Source organism: Taeniopygia guttata, chromosome 4 (genome assembly GCF_048771995.1).
Source record: "Taeniopygia guttata chromosome 4, bTaeGut7.mat, whole genome shotgun sequence".
NCBI lineage: Eukaryota > Metazoa > Chordata > Aves > Passeriformes > Estrildidae > Taeniopygia > Taeniopygia guttata.
The window spans coordinates 53,486,964-53,512,320 of NC_133028.1; the positions used below are offsets into that span (position 1 = coordinate 53,486,964).

General features: G+C 44.7%; 2 protein-coding genes and 1 pseudogene across 18 annotated transcripts in view; 1 reads left to right on the forward strand and 2 right to left on the reverse strand.

The window, feature by feature from the left end:
• The window catches only part of FAM13A (family with sequence similarity 13 member A), a 120,111-nt gene extending 110,763 nt beyond the window's left edge, over nucleotides 1-9,348 (forward strand). For 7 of the 11 annotated variants that reach the window (XM_072927726.1, XM_041715507.2, XM_072927729.1 and 4 more), the window contains 4 exons: nucleotides 417-500; nucleotides 4,489-4,685; nucleotides 5,366-5,467; nucleotides 6,322-9,348. In XM_072927726.1, coding sequence (XP_072783827.1) covers nucleotides 417-500; nucleotides 4,489-4,685; nucleotides 5,366-5,467; nucleotides 6,322-6,448 — 510 coding nt within the window. In that variant the 3' untranslated portion in view covers nucleotides 6,449-9,348. 11 annotated transcript variants of the gene reach the window in all.
• Nucleotides 9,245-17,114, reverse strand: LOC100228372 (pre-mRNA-processing factor 6 pseudogene; annotated as a pseudogene).
• Nucleotides 17,115-17,255: 141 nt separating this feature from the next.
• The window catches only part of HERC3 (HECT and RLD domain containing E3 ubiquitin protein ligase 3), a 44,913-nt gene continuing 36,811 nt past the window's right edge, over nucleotides 17,256-25,357 (reverse strand). For all 7 annotated transcript variants that reach the window (XM_072928601.1, XM_030271725.4, XM_072928604.1 and 4 more), the window contains 6 exons: nucleotides 24,952-25,118; nucleotides 23,789-23,855; nucleotides 22,568-22,650; nucleotides 20,346-20,529; nucleotides 19,539-19,641; nucleotides 17,256-19,072 (listed from right to left, as the gene is read on the reverse strand). In XM_072928601.1, the coding sequence (XP_072784702.1) occupies nucleotides 18,864-19,072; nucleotides 19,539-19,641; nucleotides 20,346-20,529; nucleotides 22,568-22,650; nucleotides 23,789-23,855; nucleotides 24,952-25,118 (813 nt within the window). In that variant the 3' untranslated portion in view covers nucleotides 17,256-18,863. The remainder of the gene's footprint in view (nucleotides 19,073-19,538; nucleotides 19,642-20,345; nucleotides 20,530-22,567; nucleotides 22,651-23,788; nucleotides 23,856-24,951; nucleotides 25,119-25,357) is intronic.

A 25,357-nucleotide genomic window follows, 5' to 3' on the forward strand; every position in this document is an offset into this window, starting at 1 on the left:
TACATCAGTAGGTACTTCACTGGAAAATCAGGCTCCTGGAAAGCAAATCTGGAGAGCCTGGCTGAGTTTACAGTGTAGCTCTGGAGAGCCAGCCAAATGCTCTGTGTGTGTATGGGCCTCAGGCTGGGGATTATTATCTTGCAGCCTTTGCCTTGTAGTCACTACCCAGCTAATAATCATCTAAGTTTCTTTTTAAAAACAGATTGGCAGTGGTGTCCTTTGCTAAGCAACATCCTGAGAGAAAACAGCCCAAGGTTCAGGGGGTTTTCTAGGCCTATTTTTCTTTCTTGAGAAAGTTATATCTCCTGGTGGTCCAGTGATGAGCTGAGCGTGAGTGTGTGGGTGAGAATGAGGAGAGCAGGTGGTGGAGGAGAAAGGGGTTCACAATGTAACATACTTGTTAACACCTGTCACAGGGTTCCCCCTCCAGCAAGCGGAGAAGCCCTTTGCTGCAGCCAATTATCGAGGGCGAAACAGCTTCCTTCTTCAAGGAGATAAAGGTGAAGACCTCCAGCTGCTAACTAATTGCTCAGTTTGCATCAATTTTCCCCTTTATACCAATGAAACAGAATGGTTGATTGATTTTTTTTTTTTCATCAGTGTTGATTTTTTTTGCAGTGTCCTCCTGAAAAATCAGTAGCTGCTTTAAGCCTCGCCAATTCTGATCAAATTTTTCCCTTGTTGTAGATAAGGCTACAGTGTTTCCTTGGCTTTGCATTCTTTCCTGTCCTTCTCCTTTCCCATCCATCTGCACATATTTTATTTTGCTTTAAAAAAAACAATCAAAATCATAGCCCTGTACCTTACTTTTTATCTTGCTTTCCTCCTTTCTTTTACAAGACACTAACTTGTTTTGCAGTAGTTTCTCTCACTCCCAGGCTCCGTGGCTTGCTCACAGCACCATGGCAGGAACGAGCTCTCACAAAACTAACCCTCGCACGTGGAGTCAGCCAGGCCACTTACAGGATCCTTACCTGCTCCCCTCCACTTATTTTATCCAGGCTCTTTTTCACCTCCTTGTGCAGGGTGTTTTTAAATTAATGAGGATGGAAGTAAGAACAGCTGGATTCTGCTGGTTGATACGTGGTCAGATTTGGATGGCAGGATTGTTGTCTTCCTTCTTGTGCTGCTGTGGAGTAATAATCTGGGGTAGGGAAGATTGCTTTGATACTGGGCCTTGCCCTGAGAAATAAAGTCCAACAGCTGACCAGGACACGCAGTGTGGAGCTGGGCCCTGGCTTGTTTTCTGTGCCCTTGCAGTGTAACAAGGGAGAGAAGTGCTTCAGCACATTTGGGTCATATTTCAGTTGCTCACCAGAACTTGGTTAAATGTAAGTACTGCAGACTTAGAGATCTGAGGTGATTGAGTCCAGTGGATTGTATATTAATGGACTATTCGAGGCACATATTCTTTAATACCAGATTGCAGATTGAAGATGTTAAGCTGCTGTTTGAAAGCTGGTTAATGATCACTGAGCTTCTTAGTATTTTCTAGATAACTGCTGGATCAAATCTGCAGTACTGGTCTGGTGGGGAGTGGTTTTGTTTGCTTCTGTTTTTTTCTTTTAGCGTGTCATTCTTTCTCCACCTCTGCTTGCACCCAGTGTGAGAACTTAGAGCTGTCAATTATGGTGATCCCTGATGGCCACCACGGGCTGGTGCTGTGCCAGGCAGCACCAACTCAGTTCAGCAATGTCCTGCAGGGAATACAAACCTGGAGGGTTTCTGGCAGAAGATCAGGATGACAGCCTTAAGCCTGTGAACATGATGTGCCTATTAACACTTAAATGGGGCTCTATGAAACTGCATCTGGAAGCTTCATGCTGAGCTACAGTCAGAAGTAAAGAGAGGAAATTAGCAAAAGGCCCCAAAACTTAGCTCCTGCATAGGTCCACTATGGGCAGGGAAATATTTGACAGGCCACTGACAATGTCAGTATTCATGTGTTTCTGGGTGAGTTTTTGTTTTTGACGCATTTGGGAGAGTTGACTAAAAACTAGAAAGGTATTTTGAGGTGACCTTAGCAAACATTTTGGTACAATATCTTGAATGTTGTGTTGGCAAAATCGTTAGGATTCTTGCTTTGTGGGAGTGCTGAAGATAGGATACTCTGGGGATTTGACATTTGTAACTCTGGAATGCCTCATAATTGCCTAGCAATCCAAGCAGGTGCATGCTAAATGAATCTCTTGTATGAAGATCATTCTGGTTCAAGGTGTAAATGTTGCTGCAGGTTTCAAGTGATGTTACTATGGGAGACTTGAAAGGGAAGACCTTAGAGGGCCTTTTCTGTTGGAGTTCTGGCTAAGAATCCTTCTAATCCACTTATTTGTATTTAAGAGTAAAATTATTTCAGAGATCTTGTGACAACCAGGTGCAATGTGTTGGCTCTGAGGTCCAGATGAAATTTCTATGCTTTCTTTTCCTCCTGTGGCCTCCTGTGGCAGGAGGCTGGCTACTGAGCTGCTTGCTGGCTTAGGCAGCACGCTGGTGTCTACAGCAAGGCAAGACAGGCTCATGGGTATCTGGGAGGAAAACACCTTGCATCAGTCCTCAGGAGCAGCTTTGTCACACTGCTCATGGAAATTGTCCCTTTGCTTTCTTTCCAGGAGCTCTCCCAGAAAAGGGCATGGGAGCTCCTCCTTTGTTGCCAGAGAGATTCCTCTAAAGCAAAGTGTGCTGTTTTTACTGCTTAGACTGACTTAGCAAATCCTCCTCCATGGCACAGCAGGATCTGTCTGGACAGGGTGGCATGCCTAGGGACAGGGAAATGGCAGTGAAAGATGGTCTCCCCTCCCCAGTTCAGTCTGGAGTTGTTGGTAGTGTTTAAGAACAGTACATGGCTGCTGATTTGTGCTTTCTGTTTAAACTGTACAGCTGATGTCTGGAGAAATGGGTCTTGTCTAATCATATGCCAAATATTGCTTCAACTTCCACAAGTTCCCTGCAGATTTTCCTAAAATGCATTCAAACTTCTTTTGTTTACATATTATATATATATATATATATATATATATATCTTCTAATATAAATAATATATTAATATAATATTATATATTATAAGATATAATATATCTTCTGTTATTATTGCTACTCAAAACTTCTTCCCGGATAATGTTTTCTTCACCCTCCACCCTCAATCTTGGTTGTAATTTTCAGCCTGTGGCTTTGAGATGTGTCATTGTGGTCTAGAGCTTTAAATTAAAAAGAAAACTCTGGGCGAGCTATAATTTAATTTAAATATATGCATTTATAAATCACTGAGGGTTTAACGGGACTAATCCAAGTCTTGGTGTTACCTTCTCCCTTTTTGCTTGAAATGTGGGACCAGTCTCTTAGGAATACTTGAACTATTCACAAGGAATTACATGAAAAAACAAATTTAAAAAATGTCTACTTTTGATCCTCGTGCTACAATATATTTTTGTCTTGAAGACTTCATTAATATTAGCCCCCAAAAGCTTTTAAAGATATTCATGTGCTTAGATCCTTCCTGGATAGAGTTACATGGCTGTAAAATAAATACATTTTCACACACATACATACATATTTACTGTCCATGCTGGCATTTGCTGCTTTCTCTAAGAAGCCTCATTCCTTATATTAAGGTTGAAAACTGCCTTCTAGAAATGTCTCCGTACATAAGAGACTGAGCCTCGTTCCCTGATAATTAAAATTATTTCTGGGCAGTGTCTCAGGACAAGCCCTACTTTTGAGAACACAGTGAATTGGTGAATACCAAGTGCAGCAGGGACTTTCAAATCTCATGCCTGTAAATTTTGTAAAAAAATTGGAACACAACCAATTCATCAGTGTGCATTGAGGAAATAGGAAATTGCACTGTGCTGAGTTTCTAGACCAATTTTCAGTGTATTCCAGCAAAGTCAGAGCTAATGTTTGAACATGTTAGCAGCAGCAGTCCTTTTACACTCAATCATATCCCACATTTGCATAATTGTAAAACTCATCTGAGCTCACTGGTATCACTGTTTGAGCATTTGAGGTCTTGAATTCAGCCATTAGAGAGAGCTGTTGAGCTGTATCTTTTGAGAGAAAATTCCACATTTTAACCTGGCTGGGTTAAAATGTGTCTATGCTGGGAAATGTTTGCAGGGAAATGCAGAGGATGGCTGGTGTGCTTTGAACAATATGTGTAACAAGTGTAAGTGGGTTCATTTACGTCAGAATACATAAACTAAACAAAGAAACAGGTTGCTCTGAACCCCAAGTATTTTTTTTTCTCTCAGTTGTGTCGCTCTGGGTCTCCTTAACCAATCTAAGTTTGTGGTGGCAATTTCTCTGTCATGCTTTGGTTCTAGGATGTCTTACTGATGGTCTTCTGGTGTCCTGTGTATTGCTTGGCAATGGAAGTGTTTGCTCTGCTTTTCCACTTCTTGTTCCCGAGTGCATGTGGTGAGAGGAGGTGCCTGTTCTGAGAAGGGAAGCAATAACTGTCTTCTTGTGGGGGTGCTCTGTCCCTGTGTGTAGGAAGAAGAGGAGGGGTCTGAGGAGGACAGCAATGTGAAGCCGGATCTCACAATTACCATAAAAACAGATTTCAATGTGCGCAGCTTCTTGGATCAACTAGAAGATGATGCTGACGGCTTTGTTTCCCCAGTGGATGATAAGATGCCATCTAGGAGCAGTCAGGATATGGGGCTTTCAAATCTCCACGAAGCATCCATGTATGTTGAATTCACAGGCAACTGCAAAAAGTTATTTCTTGCTAAGATAGTATTTTGTCAGAAAAGTGTCTAAGGTTTTTTTTTCTATTTATGATCTGAGCCGTAAGTTTTCATGTTTCATTTTTAAATGCAATACACCCTCATAGAAAGGTTTTGGAAAGCAACTACCTTGTCTTGATACTGATACATAGCTTATGCACCTTTGGATTCCATCTCTAAATAGTAACTCCACCAGAGGCAAGCCTTTATCATAAAACCCTGCACTCCAGAAGTTTTTCATGTTTTGAAAGGTCAAGTGGAGCTTAGCTTCTAGCTTTGCTAGTTTCAAGTCTGGTGCAAACACATGTGGGTGGTAGCTCTAAGTTGTGACCATTGAATTTGATCCTATAAAAGTCACCAAACCCAGACCCATCTGCAGGAGATAAGTTTCACAGAAGTTAGTGGTAAATTGTAAAGTGCACACTTGACCTCCTTAGAAGCTGCAGTTTAAGACTGTGATCATTTTGCTGAACTAAATTCAGAGAACTTTTTGTTTTAAGTAATGTGAGGCTGCCAGAGCTGCTTGTTGGAGCAGCTCTGTTGTTTGGCATACATACAACTAAACATCTGTAGGTCTACTGTATGTTTCCTGGTTTTACTGCATACATACGGATAATCTCATTTATCTTTAAACCCAACAGCCCTGAACTGTTAGAGCAGCTCCAAGAAGTCAGGGAAGAGAAAAAGCGAATCAGAAAAAAATTGAGAGACTTTGAAGATAACTTTTTCCGACAAAATGGAAGGTAACCATTTTTCAGCTGCCTCTCTGTTTTTCAGCTACTTTTAATCTGTTTTGCATCTATAAAGATCTCCAAATGTGCAAAGTTACCTGAATTCAGTATTACGTATTTCTTCTTCACAATCATTATCATTGCTTTACCCACATCTAGAATGGTGGAAGAGTTATTCAATGTTAAAATAACTCCTTTTTCCCCTAGTGATTTCTGTCCTATTCTTGCTTATCTGTGAGCTATTCAGACACTAGTTTTTTCAAGTATTTCTGCTTTAGTGTAACTGGTTTTATTGTTTTAAGAAAATGTCCCTGATTATCAAGCTGATAAAATGTTTTCATATATTTATACTCTTAAATTACCTTGTCTCTTGCCACCAGCCATCATCCTTTGGGGCTTTTGTAAAATCAGTGGACACTTAAAAAAATTTTCTGTAAGCCAAGAGCAATCTGATCAAATACCGTCTTTCTTTACATGAGTGTGCCTGTTCATGTAAGTGCTGTGATGCCAAAACAGAGGAGGCTGCATTTTTTTTTTTTTTTGCCAGGCTCACAGGCTGACACTCAAATGGCTCCTGAAGTGTTTTGCAGAGATGGTGATTTCAGAGAAGCAGGGCATGTTTCAAGTAGTATTTTGCATCTAGAACTGTGGGGTTGTGCTCAGTCTCAGCACACAACCATCCCACACTTCATTGGAGCAGCTTGTTTGTCCCTTTTTTGTTTGTTTTTTTCTCTCAAAGGATAAATGTTTTGGTCTTGTTCCCTGATCAGGAGTGGGGGAGATGAGCTGCTTTGTAGGTCTTGTTGGTGGACAGAGGGAAGCTTCCTGTTACAGAAATCTTCATGGTCTGCTTTCACTCCCACTAGGAATGTGCAGAAAGAAGACCGCACTCCCATGGCTGAAGAATACAATGAATACAAGCAGGTTAAGGCCAAGCTGAGGCTGCTGGAAGTTCTGATCAGTAAGAGAGATATTAGCTCCAAGATCATGTAAAGGAGGAGATTGTTTTTGCCAATAAACAAAGAGGAGAGAGCACCAAATGGACAAATGCATGAAGTGAATGCAGTGGGAGCCTGACTGGGAGAGCTGAGGAGCTCCCTGGGAACTGAACGGTCATTCCCAGAAGTGGGAGAGGGAGAAAAGGTGGATTTCTCTAACTCTCTACATTTGCTGTTGCCCACGGTTTCTCCAGGCCTGATGCCCAAAATGGAGTTTGCCAATGTAGGAGACACAACACTGCACTCAGTGACTGCACTGAAGGGATCCTTCTGTATTGATTTGCTTACAGATCCTGTAATATTTAGAATATCAAAGCCAGCCATGCTGTTCTTTTTTCCCAGGATATTATAGCAAGAAGCAGAATAGGATTAATAGTACTGAAATCATCAAATAGCTTCTACTTCAGTTGAACAGACAAGTGCCCTGACCAATCTCATGTTAAGGCACAAGTCAGGCAGCACCAAGACTGTTCTCTTGTAGCTACAGTAAAGATTTGCTCAGATTTTTGACCGGTTTGGAGTCCAGCATCTTCTGTTGCTGTAGAGAAATGCTGTAATAATCTGGTCATCACCCAGAGCTGGTGTGAGTTGCAGTTCTGCCCAGGCTTGAGTTGGGTTTTCTTCCCACCTTTTTGATGACAATTCAACCAAAGTAGAAAGCACCTCAGTTTTGGGATAGTGAAGAAAATGAGCCATGCAGCCAAGTTCTTACCAGCTTGTTCTGCTTGGAGGGTGATACTGAGACCTTCTGACCACATTTGGGCAACAGAGAAGAGAAGAGGTTTCAAAAGCTTGAAGTCAGAGTCCCTTGGGATTTTGGTGGTTGGTTAAATATCTGGTGTCAAATATGTGGTAGGTACCTGGAAGACCCACCCCATTAGTAGGAATGTTTGTCATACAGACACGTCAGACCAAGCTGAACAGTCCACAGAGGTGTCCCACAAACTCACTCACCTAAATTTTCTTCTGTGCACATCATGCCTGTGTAGGCTGCAGCAGCAACACTGATGGTGGCAGCAAAGGATGGGTTTTTCTTCCCAGTGTAGGAGGTATGGCAGTACAGAGGATACCACAGGGAACAGAGAGCATGGAGCTGTGCTCTGCCTGTGGAAAGTGCACCTGTCTCAAGTGCAAGCTTTGACAATTTACTGTTTCCAAATTTGTTTATGACTTTCAGAAAATAAAGTCCTGGTACACCTGGTTTGAAAGGCAGGTATCTACCAAGAAAGGCAGAAGTCTCCCTAGGAATGAAAAACGTGAACCCCCTCCCTCCGAATTGTTATAATTTTGAAATTAAGGGGCTCTCAGGCAAAGACATGAGACAGGAATGACAGTTCTTTACCCGTGTGTACACCAAAGCAAACAAACAACATCAGCACAGCACTGACCCCGCCCAGAACAGGAACCCGGTCCTGCCCCCTCTGCTGCAGTTCCGGGCACGGCCAGCAGGGGCGCCGCTGGCTCCCGGCCGGGTGGGTGCAGTGACGCCCCCGCGCCTGTGGAGGGCGCTGCGGCGCTCAGGGAGCAGGCGGTGACAGACGGGAAGGGCGGCTCCGCTCCACAAACCCCAGGGGCAGCCGATCCCGGTGCCCCCACGGGACTCTCAGAAAACAATGAGTAAAACAATCTCTTTGTGGTGGTAGAGGAGATGTGTCAGAAGCTATTCCGGAGCAGTAGCTGCCACCACGGGATGTCTCAGCAGGCAGGGGCTGCAGGGCTACAGTGCAGTGAAAGCTCGGAGCAGTGCCAAAGAGGCAGCGAGGGTGGCCCAGAGGAGCCTGGCTCCCAGCAGGACAGAGAGGGGCGAGCTCAGGATCTCGGGCACCCAAGCAGATGGGGACAGGTCCTCTTTTAGTGACGAAGTGTTAATAAAGTCTCAGTCCACTGGCTGCTCTCACAAGGAGAAGGCTCACCCCAGAAAGGAAGAAGCAGTACAGGACAGAATCCTCCCCGCAGTAAGAAACTGCTTGACTGTACTCTGATGCTGAGAGGGAGAGAGTGAGACTAGCCAGTGCCCCCACCCCTTTACTTGCCCAATTCTCATGGTATCTCTGCTCCTTGGAGAGAAATCCCCCCCCAGATGAGAAAAGTGCTACCAGATACCTGAGCTTGACCACTTCTTTGTTTTTCTTAAGTACCCATAAGTACCCAGTAGTTAATGTTTCTTAGCAACTTATGGGAAAAATTCTATAGGTAAGAAGGAACAAAAGAAAATTAACCTAACCCCAACAAGGTGCTCATGTCAAACAGGTGCTGCCTGAAGTAGGGAAAGGCCCCAAGTTCAGGGCTCATAGTTCTGCCATCCTGGGACACCTGGGCTCACTCTCCCACTCCAGAGGCTTATGTGCACCCTTGGTCTGCCCTGAGCCACACTCCACCCTGAGTCCCAAGGGAGAGCACTTCTGTAATGCGTTCTTCAACTCCCCAGGGGATCACTGCCAATGTACAGAAGCCAAATAACCAAGATGAACTCCAGTGTTGGTTGTAGCCAGACCTCATGCATGTCACACCAGCGGAGCCAAAAGGACTCCCAGAACAACTTCTCCCCCTCCCTTCTTTATTAAGGGCAAGTGGGTTCACAAATACTTGTATTTAGTTTGTGGTACTTATGTAAGGGTACTTTATCCCCTTTCACTTGCTATGTATGCTGTGTGTGTTCTTGCCAAAATTGCTTTATTTTGGTCTCTTTGGGATCCCTTGAACTCTTCCAAAGGTGGTCATGGGCTGCACGTGCACTTTGCTAATCAGGGTGGTTGTTAAGGCAAATTGCCTCAACTGGTTCAGGAAAAGATGTCCTTGGAGAAAAGTGGAAAAACTGTTTATTTAACAAGCAAAGCACTGACAAACATAAAAAAATGAACAATACCAAACAATAAAACCTCTTGTTGTTCTGAAGTGATGGCAGATTCAGAAAGTTCTTTTTGTGGGGTGTAGCTCAGCTCGCTGCGTGTCTCTCGGTCCCTCTGGCACTGGAATGCAGTGTCCCAGCCCCCGTGGGCCACAGGTGTGAACTCCCGGTGTTCTTCTGAGATTTTGGTCCAAAGCAGTTTTGAACAGTTCCAAGAAAATGAAAAGCCACAATCCAGGGAACTTCTCTGCCTCAGCTAGCTAAAAACTAACTAAAAGCAAAAGAGAGCTCTGTCCCCCTGTCCATTCTGCAGACAACACAATCCAGGAGCAGGATGTGGGGAGGCCGTGCAGTTTCTGATAACAAACCACAGGCTTCTTCTGTCACCCCCTTCACTCTTGGAACCAGCCTTAAAGGTGCAAAACTTAATACCCAGCATAAGCAGAATAGATGGCTGGGGATACAAGCATCATAAAGGCACCCCAGGACATCGGGTAAGGCAGAGATGTGTTAGTGAAAGCACTTGGGATGGGGACTCATGGCTTGGTTTGGTTTTTATTGATTGCAGAATTGCCTGTTCCATATACAACCAGCAAAGACTGAATTTTGTATTTCCAAACAGTCCAGAGGACTTGTGTGCTGACCCAGGGCTTGGCTTTTCAGAGGTGCTGAGTTCCCATCTCCTGAGATGGGATCTCTTCTGATCCTTGGTTTGTCTAAACCGGGCTGACAGATTGGATCAGAAAGTGCTTTGAAGGGAAGCCTTCAGAAACCTCCAGGGCAGCTGATCCCAGTGCCCTAGCAAGACTGTCAGAAGCAGCAAGCAGGAATGAGCAAAAACCCCAGAGTGGTAGAGGAGATGTATCAGAAGCTATTCCAGAGCTGTGGCTGGAACCACGGGATGTCTCAGCAGGCAGGGGATGTAGGGCTAGGGTGCAGTGAAAGCTTGGAGCAGTGCCAAAGAGACAGCGAGGGTGGCCCAGAGGAGCCTGGCTCCCAGTAGGACAGAGAGGGTTGAGCTCAGGATCCCAGGCACCCAAGCAGATGAGGACAGGTCCGTCTTTTTAGTGAGGTAAGTGGTAATAAGGTCCCAGTTCAGTGGCTGCTCTCACAAGCAGAGGCTTACCCCACAGCAGAAGAAGCAGTCTGGGTTGGGCTCCGGCAACAGCAACAAATTCCGTTCCCCAAGGAGCAGCTCTGACCATCCTCCTCCAAAGCCAAAAGAGAGTGAGAGCTGCCCCAGCTCTGTCCTTTACCTGCCTAATTCTTCACTCGGAGACTCCCAGATAAGAGAAATGTAACCAGATGCCCTCCTCCCCTGAGCTTGGTCACCTCTTTAGTTTTTCTTAAGTACCCAGTTGTTAATGTTTCCTAGCAACTTATGGGAAAAAATTCTGTAAGTAAAAAAGAACAAAAGGAAAGAGACCTAACCCTCAACACTGTCCTTCAAAATCTGTGTCACTGAAAGGGCAGGTTAAGTCCTACAGAGAGACACCTCTGAGGCAACTGAGGCCAGCACACTCCAGAATGTATTTTCAGCTTGGCTACCACAAGCACAAGAATCTCTTTGGTCTTTTTCTGCCAGTTCTCTATGTCCTTGCAGACATCACACCAGAGCTCTCTGTGGTGAGGTTCAACAGTCTCACAGCGTTTCCTTACCTCATGCTGTTCCTTTGTGCGTATTGGAGCTCAAATTTGTAAAAGAAGGACCAGGCATCCCCCAGGTCAGAGTACCTTCACTGTGTGGTGGAACCACTCTCAGGCCTTGGTTATTTTGTGCGCGCTCCAGAACAGCTTGGCCACAGCCAGCAGGACACATGGGTCATGTTCACACTTCCTGAGAGCATCCACACTCCTGGTCTTTCGTTGCAGCCACGCTTCAAGGACAATTGCTTCTGACCACAGGATTCCTGAACTGGGGCACTCTTGCAGTGCCTTGGCCATCAGACTGTTAGCAATGTTCTTCAGCCCAGCTCAGAACTCCAAATGTACAGACTCCAATCAGAGGTCTGGATTCTTTGGCTTCTTCAGGCAAGACTTTTCCAAGACAGCTCTTGCTCTAGTCAGCTGCCCAAATTTCTCCTCCAGCCTGGACAGCAAAGGCCACAGGGGTATGGAATGGGGGCACTTCAATGCTTGATTATAAGCCTCCCGTGCTTTCTCTACCAGCACTTCTTGTTCTTCAATTTGTCCTTTCATCATCCACTGGGGAATCTCTCATAGTGCTTCAGGGCTTCCTCACAGAGGGCATGGGCTGCAGCAGTGTTCCCAAGCACCCATTCCAACTTCACAGACTTCATGAAGACCCTTGCTGTGGGAGCACTGCTGTGAGCTTTTGCCAGCAGCCTCCTCGCTCTTTCATACTCACTGTTCTCCGACTCGAGTTTCACAGCAGCCAGCCAGATCTCCTCACTGTTGGGGTTGGCCTGGAAAGCCAGAGCCAAGATGCTTCTGGCTGCTGGCACATCTCCCGCCAGCCACTTGGATTTGGCTCCCATGAGCCATAGCACCTCTGCTTTGGGACAGAGCAACAACTCTCTGCAAAACAGCCTCCAAAGATTCTCTGCTTCCATGGTTCTTTTCAAAGCAGGCTGCTTGCAGCCACACACCCTTCTTGCTCAGGAAGACTTGCAAGGCATAGGCATAAATGGCTTGGGCACACTTCAGGGCATTATGAGCAACACAACTGTCTGCATCCTCCATCCAGGTGTGTTTCTGATCTTCTCCCTTGATCCCAATCTCAATTACAGCTCTCATGATTTCCTGCATGTGGCCACACTTCCAGCTTTATCACATTCCTCAGCATCCTGTATCCACTGGTCTCTGCTGATTTCCACACCATTAGCCCTAAGAGATGTGATGGCTCTGTCAATGATTTTCTCCACCATCTGGGTATTACCACTGGCTTCCTCCATTTTGGCAGCAGTAATCCAGATGTGACGATCCGTGGGGATATTCTCCCAAGCTTTGTTGAGGACTTTACGAGCGCTCTCACGTCTCCAGCCTTGTCAGCGCCAGCCACAGTTTCACACTGGCTGGACAGCACTCCACAGCCTGGCTCAGCATGATCCTGGCATCCTCAGGTTCCTCCAGCTCCACGGCTGCTTTCCACAAACGCACCAAGTTTGGAACATGCTCAAGGGCTTTCCTAAGGACACGTTTCATGGCACAGATGTCTGTCTCCAGCTCTGCTGCTCTGATACAGATCCACACAGACTGTGGCAGGTGCTACACAGCCTGGCTGTATCTCCTGGCTGAAATCAAGCAGCTTCCAACCAAACCGTTTCACTCTTAGGGCACATCTCCGTTCCTTTCATGATGAGGTTTAAAGCCACCTGGAGTTTGCCAGTGACCTTCTCCAGTCAGGCTGATGCTATCCAGGCTGGTGGATGATGAGGATTGGTCTCTCAGACAGATTTCAGGAGCAAACAGGCTTTTCCGATATTGATATCTCCTCCATGTGTGGGAATCATGGAATTCAAGTCTGTCAAATATCCTTTTGGGTCCACTATGGTCTGGCCAGTCACAGAGTCTGACACCTGGCTTAGCCTCATATCCATCAAGGTGTTCCTGGCTTGGCCAATCTTTTTCATATCCAATTCACCTGCCCCAGGTGTCATCAAGCCTGGTGTCATTCCTCCTGGTATAGAGTATTCAAACCCCCTGGATACGGAATATTCAGTCCACCAAATTGTGTCTGGCGTGGGTCCACGGTAGTGTGATGCTTCTCTGACTGCAAATGCTTTGCAAAGAAGCTGTCGGGGACAGAAGTCAGCTTCTCATAACAAGGATTCCTCTGCCACTTTTGTCCTGGCATCCTCAAGTATTTGGGAATACTCAGCCACTCCTCCTCAGTAACCTCTGCTAATTTCCATTTCAAGTCTGAGAACTGCTGTTGAATTTTGGGTTGTTCCATACGTTACTTTTCTATTTCCTCTTTTTCTCATTGTTCCCTCCTTTCTTTCCTGCATTCATCCATCCTCTTATCCAAAGCTGCATAAATAGAATCTGCTTCTTCATCATCTTTCTCGTAGGGGCCGCTTGAGAACAGGCTCCCAGCATAGCCATTGAACTCATCATAGTTGGTGTCATTCAAATCCCCATCATCATCTGCTGTCTGGTTCTTCTTCATCTGGTTCCCCACAGTTCTCTTGCCCGGCTGGGTGTGCTGGTCATCCACGGGGTCATTGGCATCGCGGACAGGGCCGATATCAGAGCGGCTGGTGAAACCTGTGGTTCTGTGGCCCAGCCCTCGGAGGTAGCCCAGGGGCACAGGCCCGCCCAGGAACAGCTTCTTCTTCAAGTTCATGATGGTGGTGGCAAGGTGAGACAGAAGCCAGAGCATAGCTGTGAGAGGCAGCAAGGAGAGCAGTGGCAGAAGCGGCAGCGGGAGCTAATTCCCTTCCCCAAGCAGCAGCTCTGACTGTCCTCCGAAGCCAACAGAGACCTGCTCAGCTGCCCCAGCCCCATCTCTTACCTGCCTGATTCTCACAGTATCTCTGCCCCTCGGAGAGAAACTCCCAGATAATAGAGGTGCAACCAGATGCCCTCCTCCCCTAAGCCTGGCCAAGTCTTTTGTTTTTCTTAAGCACCCTGTTTTTCTGAAGAACCCAGTCATTAATGTTTCCTGGCAACTTAATGGGAAAAAAATTCTATAAGTAAACAGGAACAAAAGGAAATAAACCAAACCGCCTGTGATAGTTTGAAAGCAAATCAGTGGGAGACCCCAAGTCAGAACTACAATTTACTAGGAAAATTAAAATAAAATGCAGTAGCACAAAAACACTGACAGAGTCAGAATACAACCTGACACCCTGTCGGTCAGGGTGTTAGTAGTAGTCCTATTAAATGGTGGCTGCAGTCCTCCTGGAGATGTGGTTCTGTTGAAGCAGTGATCCTGTAGAAGGGTGTAGTTTTCCTCTGAAGGTCCAGTGGTGGTGTAAATGGGCCTGGTATTCCTCTGGGAATCCAGTGGAAAAGGCTGCTTGTAGTGCTCCAAGTCTCAAGATTATATCCAGGTAGGAATGCTTGGCTCCTCCCACTGGGCAAAGCATCTCACAATGGGATGATGTGATTTTATCAGTCACGCTGATTAAGACTCAATGGCCCATTAAGAGAAGACATCCCCCTGGAGTCCTGAGGGATGGGTCTTGGAAGAGATAAAGAACACTGCCTTACCTAGTTTTAACAGTTGGTAATAGAATACTTTTGGTTATGTCTTGCAGTGCAACCTAAGACACCCCCAACAGCTGGGCTTTTGCTCTGACAAATCTTGATAAATGGTATGTAGGGAACAGTCCAGTTTAATTTTAAACTGATGAGATTGCAGCATTTTCTGATGCTTAGCTACTGCTGTTTACATGGTATATTGCTAGAATTTCAGATAGTTTCGATGAAATGTAAGTACAGTTAAGCACTTTAGAGAGTTTGTATTTTTGAACTTTGAAAACTAAAAGTAACAGAGCCTATTAATGGAGATTGTACATTAAAAGAAAAGAAAAAAAAACACCAAACACACCTAGCCATCTCTCTTTTTGAACTGTTCAAGCCCTTTCCTGTGGCAAAAACAAAGCAAAACTTTAGCTGCCTCCTTGCAAAGGGACCTGCTAGAAAAGATTATCAGAAAGAAGTGAATTTTAGAATTCCAGTCCAGTTAAAGACATGTGCCAATGATGAACTTTGTCCTGGGTTTGAAGATGCTATGACTCCCCTCTCCCAAACCTGCACAGGAGGAGGACTCCTTTATCTCACACAGATGATTTAACTTCCCACTGACCAAAAATAGCCAGAAATTATGTTTGCCCCACCACACCAAGTCGATCTAAGCAAGAGCTGTGCATTCTGTTGGATGATTTGTCTGTGCCAACATCAACGACTATTAACGGGAGAACATTAAATACAAGACTGTGCTTTTTAAAAGGTGTGAAGTACTGTACAAAATTGTATTTTATGTGATATAAATAATCTGTTCAGTGTAAGACAACTTCTTTCCATGTCACTAGAACAAAGCTGTCTGCTGTAGGATGGCAGTAGGGTCTGTCAGACTTCCCATCCACAGGGGCTGCCTCAGACATGTGTCTGTGTTACCACATTGTGGTATAATAAATCATTAAAATGTAAATGCTGGCCATGAACGGGTTGCACACAAATAAGATTGCAGGAGTGAAAGACAAAGGGAAAACCTACCATTCCATTTGGTTTTATTCTGTTTACTCCTGAGTAAACAGTTGAATAATGGATGTTTCTGTTAATGGCAGTGAAATTAAAGCAGTTTTCTTTAAATCATTCTGCTATCCATTGGGTGTTATTTTTGGTGTGTGCAAGTTTTGGAGGGCAAGTGCTGCCAGCCATCCTCCCACTTGAGGAGCTGTCTTTGGAGCTGTTTCCAAGTCAGTGATTGACTGCTGCTGCTGAGGTGAGAGCAGGGCAACCAGACCAAAATGTTACAGGTTGAGTAAAAAAAAATGTCTGCAGGGATTCCAATACCTGGGGAAGTACAAAGTAACCCATAGGTGGCAGAAGGGGACTAAATGGGGCAGAGTGGGCCTGGTGTACCATAATTAAATGTGCTGATGGCTGAGCAGGATTTCCTGGGCTCCTCCTGTTTCTCCCTCAGGTGTTCACTAAAGTTTTGGTGCCGTTGACGGCCACAGCACCGCACAGTGATGTCAGAGGCCCTTTTCTTGGGGGGAAGAAACAGGAATTGGTTCTGAGGGTCCAAACTGGACAGCCCACCTCACACACCCACTGCATGTATTGGTGCCCTACATTTAGAAGATTAATGGAAAAAGCTCTTGCCCTTGGAGGCTGGAGTGGACTGACATCTCCAGCTCTTGGAGAGGACAGTCAAGTTTCACCAACTTGCATGGTCACTCACAGCATGGAGAGTTGAACACTTACTGGACCTTGGTCAGCAAGTGTATGATCCTTGTGCTTCCCTTTGGACACCTGCATGCAGGGAACCAGCTCCTAGAATAATCGATATGTACATACGTCAAACAACGCATAATTTTGTGAAAAACGTGTTGTATAGCAAATATTGGGGTTGGCTGAATGTAGAAGCCAGTACCAGGGTGGATGTGGGTGCCTAACTGAAAAAAAAAAAAAAAAAAGGTTAATAATCCCCTTTTCTGCAGACTGCATTTGGTGCACAAAAGCAACTTGGGAATACATTCCCCAGCTAATGACACCTCAGTGACTCTAGGGTCCCTGTTTACATGATTTAGGTAAAAGTAACTTCAAACTAAATCAGTGGTGTCCTTTTCAGCATAAATGGATTGAAAAACATTATGAGTACAGTTTGTATTTTGTATAAAACAAGAAAATACAACTATTTGACCATAGGTGTTTGGCGACAGCTTCTGTTCTGTGTGGGATGCTGCCAAAAATGGCTCATCTCAATAAAGTGGCTCATAAAGTCCTTAACAGCCCTACCCCTCCTGCCTCCTCCTCCTCAGCTGAACAGGGCTGACACTTGCTACTGGAAGAGAAACATGTGATATAAATATACATATACACACATTTTGTATTTATATAATATATAAAACATATACACACTTACCTCTGTAGCGTATTATGTGCTATCTACACTAATGCAACCCACTATAATACAAAACATAGACTATATACACTAGATACACAACAGTAGCTAGACCTTACACAGTAATACAGGTCACACAGTAATGTGCACACATTACATTGTCTATAAGAGGGTATGTGCATATTCCTGTGTCTACATATGATCCATCCACCTAAACAAATAAGTATGTGCAATATATGTGTCTAACCACATATGCATTTATGGAATGACTGAAGGCTGGTCTCAAGTCCAAGCTCTTCCTTGCAGGACTTCCCTTTGTCTGAGATTTTGTCTGAGACAGGACAGGGGAGAGGCAATGCTGGTGCCTGGAGCAGCCTCTCCTTTGCTTCCCGACATGGAAAGGCAGCCACTCCATCAGAATTAAACATCAAATTTATTGCATAATACTGTACTATGTACACACACATCGAAAATAAACATTTGATATAATTGTATATTTGTCTTCAATGCTGCATTAGAAAGAGGCTGGGGGGCTCTCAATGTAGCCCACAGCTCGTCTTTAAAAAAAAAATAAATCCATAAGCCTAAAACCTTTTGTTACGAGGTGCAAAGTTCAATACTGTAAATTGAACATGGTGCATAAATACTATGTCCTAATAACAAGTCAATGTCAAAACCACCCTAGGCTTAAAATGAGATTTACATCAAAGTCTGAAAAATGGCAGGGAAGAAGGGAGAAAAATCATTCAAACTTCACTTAATGGGGCAGTGAGACCGAGGAAAAGAGGACAAAAGCTCTCCAATTATAAAGGATAGATTTAGGTAGAGATTTTTCTACATTTTCAGTTTAATTCGTACAGATTGTCCTTCAGGCCCCCTGGCAAAACAGTTGCCAAGTGAGAGGGCAGTTCTCAAACAGCAAAGTAAAGTAAGCCTAACTGCAAAGATCAAACCAGTACAGACAGGACTATCACTCAAATGGGGATTTTCTACTCCCTTCTTTGACCTGACGAGACTGGAGAGATTTTGCACCCTTCCCACACTCCCACAGCCCTGCACTCGCACATCCATGCACACAGCTCCTCTGGACAAAGGTGGCAGCAGTAAAAGCAGCCACCTCACCTTGTACTGGAGTAACGGGGCTGTTGGGATGGAAAAAGAGGGTGGCCCACCCACTCAGACTGCAGACCTACCAGGACAGAAACACAACACCAGGGAGGCATTCAGAGAAACCTGCTATGATAGGCAGGGTTTGTCCTTCCACAAGCCTAACACAAACCTCACTCCAGAGGGATTCTAAGGCTTGAGAAGCCTGAAAACAAAATTCAAGACAAGTGAGGAAAAACAAGCCAACCTCTGTAAACTACAGTATTTTCCATGAGACATCCTGGTGCAAGAAGACAGAACATCACTAATGCACCACTCTGGGGTCACAAATGACATCCCAGCCCAGTACCATCCACCAAGGACTGAAGGGCAGAGGAGATAGTTCCATTCAAAGCAAGCAAGAACCAGCTTGCATTTAAAAAGGGAGGGAAAAAGGGTGGGGGGGAAATCACAGCTTTTCAAAGAGGAGATCGCTATGTCATCCTGTTTACACCATACCCTAAATGCAACGGACATCAAAATATTTCAACTGAACTAAAAGAGGTAAGACTGTGTGTGTATGGGGGCAACAGAAGCAAACCACAAGGAATTGCCAGGAGGGCAGTGATGTCATGTTGGAGGGGAAACAACAGAAATGCCCACTGAACTGGTTTTGTTCAGTAGATGAAAAAATTCAAAGCAAGAGCCTCTCCCTGCTGAAGCCCCACAAAATGCTGGCAGCATCAAGCTGAGACTGCATCATCTCTATTATTATCATTATTTATATTTAGACCTCCCAAAAGAAAAAAAGAAAAAAAAAAAAAAAAAAAAAAAAAAAAAGGGAAAATATGTTCAGATCTATTCTCTTACAAAAATAAAGCCCAAGCCCATAGTTCTGTTGCTCAGCACCCAAGAGTCTGTGCCAGCCCCGCAGGGTCAGGCCAAGCTGAAGCCCTCGTAGTGGTCGATGGCCTGGACAAGGCGGGCGCTGAGGATCTCCTTGCTGCTGTACTTGGGCAGGTCCAGCAGGTTGTAGCAGGTGTGAGCCACGGGCAGGTACTGCTCCCCGCTGGGCGTTGACTGGATGATGATGCGCAGGCTGGACATGCCGTAGATGGGAATGCGGTCGCTGCCCGTCAGGAACACTGCAAGAGGCACAAGGGAGGCCGAGCAGGTGGGACAGGTGAGGGACCTCCCACCAGGGCTGCACCCACAGCCAAGTCCAGCCCCACTTGCCTGGAGGGGCTGAAACCCTGACCCGACTCCATGCAGAGCCTGGCTGGCACCCAGGGGAGCTGCAGCACAGCAAGGCCAGTGCCAGGCACGAACACTGGCCTTTATCCTTCCAGCAGCCACAGAATCTGAGGGGCTGAGGTTGAAAGGACCTCTGGAGGTCCTCAGGGGCAACCCTCTGCTCAAGCAGGGCCACCTAGAGCCAGCTAGGTGGCTAGGACAGAAGGGAAAAAAACACAAAAGAGGGACGCCCCAGCTCTGACTAGCAGATATTGTCACTCACGCTGAATCACCCGACTCAATGCAATGAAGCTCTGCAGCCACTCCCACCCAAACCTTTTAATTCCAGGAGATGCTACACCACTGCAAGATACTTACAGAGAAATTTCTTCTTCTTTTCCAAGGGAAATTCATGGAAGGTTTCCCAGAACATTCTCACAGTTGGGTGTGTGGCAGTGTAGTCTCCCTTATAGATAGCGCTCTATTAAAAACCAAAATACCACGTTTTCAGCTGGCACTAGAAAACAAAGACTAAGTAGAACCAGACCTGATCTTTTCTAGTATCTGACATTACATCTGTGCCTGATAGCTTTGAAAGGGAACCCAGGATGGGTGATGGGCAATGGCATGGCTCAAAGACATGGCAAGGGCTCTCCTGGCAATGTGAGGAAGGCAGACATTAGCCTTCTGTTATTCAGCTAATTACAAGTGTGGAGAGCAATTCTGGAGTGCCTTTTCACAGGCTGAACTCATGAACAGGATCACACATTCTGCACTTTGAGTGACTTGCTGGTCTATGGATTTTGAGAGGATACAAGCCTTTTTGGGTGTCCAGACTCCCCTCTGAACCCTTGTACAATTTTTGCCCTTGTGCAGTCAAGTTTTACTGCAAAGGTAAAACCCTTTGTGTCCTCCCTTCAGCCATAGATTTCATCCCTAAAAAAAGCAATGGAAGTCCTTCTCCCTGTCCTTCCTCATCCTGAATTTCCTCCCTGAGCTTTATCTGTAGCAGGCTAGAACAGTGAGAAACTTTTCATGTGAGTGACAGCAAAGTGTACAAGGAGCATGAAAAGAAAAGCATTGTGGCTTATCCCATCTCCTGACACAGACTAATGCCCATCTCATGCAACTGCACAATCCTGGTACATGTGCAAAATAAAAAATGGTACAAGAGGGAAGCTTTACCTCCTCCAGTTCCTCCCAGTTGTAGTTACTGTTTCCAACTATCATGGCCCTGAGCTCTGTGGGCTGGAAGAGTTCCAGGACTTTCCCACCACACACTTTCAGGAAGCCAGTAGAAAAGGCTGTGTACCACTCTTGGATGGAGAAGTTGAAGATGTAATTTACGTAGGCTTCGACAAATTCTTCCCTAATGCATTGAGAGAAAGCAGGCAAAGGAAAACACTTTTAGTCATATGTCTAAGCACTAGCATTGCCAGGTTTTCCTGCTTCTGCTTGTAAAGTGTTTTGCAAACACGAGTCCTCAGCAGGCTCAACCCACTGCTCTCCTCTCACCATGTTTCAAGTCACTGCAACACGGACGGAGTGCTCAGCACAAGTGCTACCGTGTCTGTGCTTACTCCCTGGCAGTGGTGGCATGGGAGGTCCCCTACGCTCTTGACCACCACTAAAGCTGAGGAGGTTACAACTGGAAGAAACATTTTGGCCATCTGATGGAGTTCTCACCACATACAACTATGCAAAAGGAGCAAGGGACAGGTGAGGAAGTAAAAAGAAAATAAGGAAGCAGACTAACAAAACCGAAAACCTGGACTAAGAAATCATATACCGATTATTTTCCAGTGCATTTGTTTTATTGTCATTTTCCCCATAGTCACCTGGGCATTAGGGCAATTCAAGCTGATTAAGCACTTTACTGTTGCTTAATTCCTCTCCAGCTGTTACGGTCACGAATTCTGCATCAAGAGCATTTTATGAACTCCAAAGGAGAAAGGGAAAATGCAGGCATTTCCTACTCTGCATTTGTCAGTTACAGCAATCCTGTCCATTCCTGGTTCCCAATGAACTCTCCTCTCACGGGAAGGGCAGCGCCCACAGACATGTACACAACAAACTACGCAGGCCATAGGGCAGCAAATTGGTCCCTGGCCTCTAAACATAGAGGTGGAGGAAGTCATTAAGCACTGTAAGGTAAATTGACAGTCATGTCTAGACTTGGATTTAGAGGTTAGCTTGAGTTCAGAACTCCAGTCAGGATAAAGCAACTGAATTTTGGAATGTTAAGCTGGTGGAACTACACACTAGCTTTTCTTCTTAAGGATTTTCTTCCTTTGTCCTGACTTAATAAACATTTCCAGTAGTTAACCCTGGTGGCTCTTCCCAAGTGTTCCCTGCTAACATCTTTGTTCCTTTTTACTGGATGGCATACTGTAAAATAAAGGCAGGTTTTCTTTTGAATGTATATGCCCAACCTAAAAATCTAAAGGGTTCTAACACTGGCATTTTTTATCTTTCCTTCACTGTTGGAGGGTAGATTAAACACTCCTCTGGTTTACCTGAAGTCCATCTTCTGTTTTCAGTGAAACTCATGTGGGTTTTGCATGGAAGCAGTTCTTTAGCTGTGTAATTTCACCATTTTGGGGAGTAGTAAAGTAGGTAAGAAGTAGCACAGACAAAGCTTTTGCTATAGCAGTGGCTTCAGACTCATTCAAAACCCTTTTAAATAATGAGATTAATAGGAAATTACTTCATCTCCAGCCTTGCCAGCAAGGTCTTCAGCAACCCTAGTACAAGGCCCTAGCCATGCTGCTGACTAGTCACTGGATCACAATGTTTTGCCAGCAGAGAAAGAATGTGAACACTGCTTCAAGTAATAAAGGCACTTGTAGAAATCCAATTACAAGATTATGGGAAGAAAATAGTTCAGCATCTGGACAAAAAAAGGGGGGAGGAATGGTAGCTGTGCTAGTAATAACTGTGGGTTGTTCAGTCAAATGGAAAGATCCAAGTACACCAGGTCCTTCTGGCTGTGATCAGGGACAGGAGTCAGACTGTGCTCAAAGGAAAGTTTCCAGCTCCAGAATCAGGAGTACAAACAAGTCTGCCAGGCTCAGTTTTGCTGGTTACATACAGTTCCTCTGTAAGCCATCAGATGTATTAACTTGGGCCAAAATCATGTCTCAAATGTATACTTAAAATGAGAAAAACTACCAAGAGTCTATATAGAGGCCTTTTATAGGGAAGATGTCAATCCAAGTGAATGGTACATTTTACAAATATTGGCGGAAAGATGATTTTTGTTCAAGTGCCACTAGTGCCCAGTAATTTTTGAGCAACTGCTCTTAAAATTTGTTTGCAGTGACTGCTAATTAGCCCCCACATTTCCCTTCAGCCAGGGTTTCTGTGGCACATGACTTCACTACAAGCATGAGTCCATCCCCACTTGCCTATTGTCCTTCTGCACCAGGATTTTATCTCCATCTTCAATCAGGTTCTTCTGCTCTGTCACACCATAGCTTTCCCTACAGATCTGTACAAAAACAGGAAATTAATTTTACCAGATGTATTTTCCAAGGCACGTGCCTATAAGAAAGACAGAGTCCTCTTAAACTCAGACAGCTGAGGACTGGCATGTAAAGGTGGGCCAGAGACAACAGTACATGTAGAAACTTCTGCTCTCTGCTTCATACCCTGCATGCTTCACCACCCTTCATCACCTACATTTGCTGTTGGACTGCTATTAAGTTGAAATGTGAACTTAGATAAAATGAATTAACCCACTGAGTTTCTGTTAAAAAAGGAAGTCCTCTTTATTGCCAGAACTTGTGAGCTTAGTTAAAAACAGTTTTTAGTTACCAATGTCATGGGTTTTTCCCACAGGAAATTTACCTAAAATAATTTTTATTCCTTTCTAACAGGAAGAATAAATGACACAGACATCTTCCTACTTTTGCCAGCCTAGGATGGCACCAGTACAACCCTACACTCTGTACACTAACTGGTTACCTGAAAAAAAATACAAAAGGGCCAATTTTCAAGTTGCCACAGACAAAAGAGGCCCTTATATGTGAAAAAGGATTTGAAGAAGAGTCTCTTTTGTTACTTTAATAGTATCCTTTTTTAATACAGCCTGCATTACCATCACTATGGCTTCATTGCCTCATCCCAAATTACAGCTCTGTGCTGCAGGAGACAGTCGGATGCAGGTCTGACTCACGCCAGAGGCAAATTTGATCTAAGAGAGTCTATGTGCTTTCATTCATGCAAAAAGGAAATGGGAACCACTCTCCTTGCTCAGCAAGGTTATTCACAGTGTGGAGCAGTTTTATGGTACCTTGTTTTTACCCCAGGGCAGGCCTTGGACAGAGAGTCAAAAAATGATCCAGATCAAGATGAGCCCATCACCCACAACCTGTCAGAGCATCAGGTCTTTGAACAGTGACAACAAGGCTATTTTGAAAACCACTCAGCTCAATCTACTTACTAGCTCAGTTTTTAGGACCACGTACATACAAAAGAAGAAGGGAGTTGACAGCAAAGAACATTTTAACATTAGCGTGGACTAAGTGCTATAGGCATGTGGAATCAGACAGAATACACATGAAAATATAGATAGGCTTCAACTGTACCACAGTAATCAGAAAGTTGATATGTCAAACATTTCTTACTGTAAAATTCAAACAAAATGTCTCCTCCACATCTTCCCCAGTATAATCTAGAAGTTGCTGGAGACTCCTAAATAACATGTAGGGAAAGAAATGAAAAAAAAAAAAAAAAAAAATCAGAGATTTAAAAAGCCATACCTCTAACAGGGAAAACAAATTCAGCAGAAGTAAACAGCATCATACATCTGGGTAGTAAGATTGAAAGGGAAAGAATCTGAGTCACTTAAAGCAGTAAGAAATACACCTCAAATAAAGAGATGCTTTGTTAGAACTAGGATAAATGCCAGTCCACAGAAACTATCAATGAAGTCTATGACAACATAGTTCATGGATCATCTTTAATGATCCTGGCTTTGGAACAGAATTACATTTCTAGTTCTAAAGTTCTAATTCTATGTCATCACCACACAAAGGTCTGAGGGAGTGGAGGAAGAGACAGAGGTGGACTGTATCTGTATGCCCATCATATAGAAAATAGTCTGCTACCCCCCAAAATCCTGCTGCTGTCTTCCTAGCATTTTACCTCATTATTGATAAATACAGCTGTCACTTTGTGTAGATGAATCAGATGGCAACTCAGAAACAGAAATAAGACAGCAGACAGACAGCAGTATCTTAACTTCCCAGTGTCAGGGGGAACCAGCATCCCTATACAATTAGGTAGCAAAGATGCAATACTTGGAAAAAGTAATTCTTTCACTCCACTCAACTTCTTCCTGCCGTGGGAGCAGGTCAAAGCTGCTCTGGCTCATGGAAGGGACCTTTCACAGCCTTACAGACAGTCCCCTGCTTGCTTGTCTGAGCCTGGCTCCAGGGGAAAGGCTGAGGCTGGGATCCGGGATCATGCGCACAACCACATAGGGCAGGGACAGGCTTCCACTCCTGCTCTCAAAGGGGATGTGGGAGGTCTCTTTTGGCTGTGTTGGTACCCAGTTTCTCAGGTCAGAAGGGTGGGAGCCTAAGCAGATTGATCCAATAGCTTAGGGAGAGAAGTTGTACACAAAATTCACCACCAGCTCATATGTTTTCATAGTCACTCAAATTAATCAGTTACTCAAAAGGATCAGGAGGTGTATTATTCATCAGCTTTTATCTAGTATAGCACTTCCTGTTCTTAGCTGGATGATCTACCTTCCCAGAAAAGCTGCAAATTTTGATTTTCATACCTTCCTTCCGTAGGGGACAGCTCCTTCAAATCCTCTAGGCAGGGCTTCACGTTCAAGAGTTTTTTGTACAGAGCCAAGGGAAAGTGAAGGTCTACCACTGTGAAATTGTAGATTGCAAGACCACATATGATGCCAATCAAGTGAAACCAGTTGTGCTCTACAAAACACTGCAAAACCACACAGAGAAATCCTGATGAGACACACTGTCACTGCTGCAAGGCACAGTACCCTTTCCTCCATGCACTAAGAAGCCAGACCCTGCTTTTCCAACTGGGACAGTCAGAGAGCTCCCATCAGGTACCAATTTGGTTGTAAATTTCTTGCTGGTGTGCGTCACAGAAATGAAGCTCCAAAACCCATGTTCTATTACTTTTGTAAGCCATGATCACAGTAGAAACACCAGCTT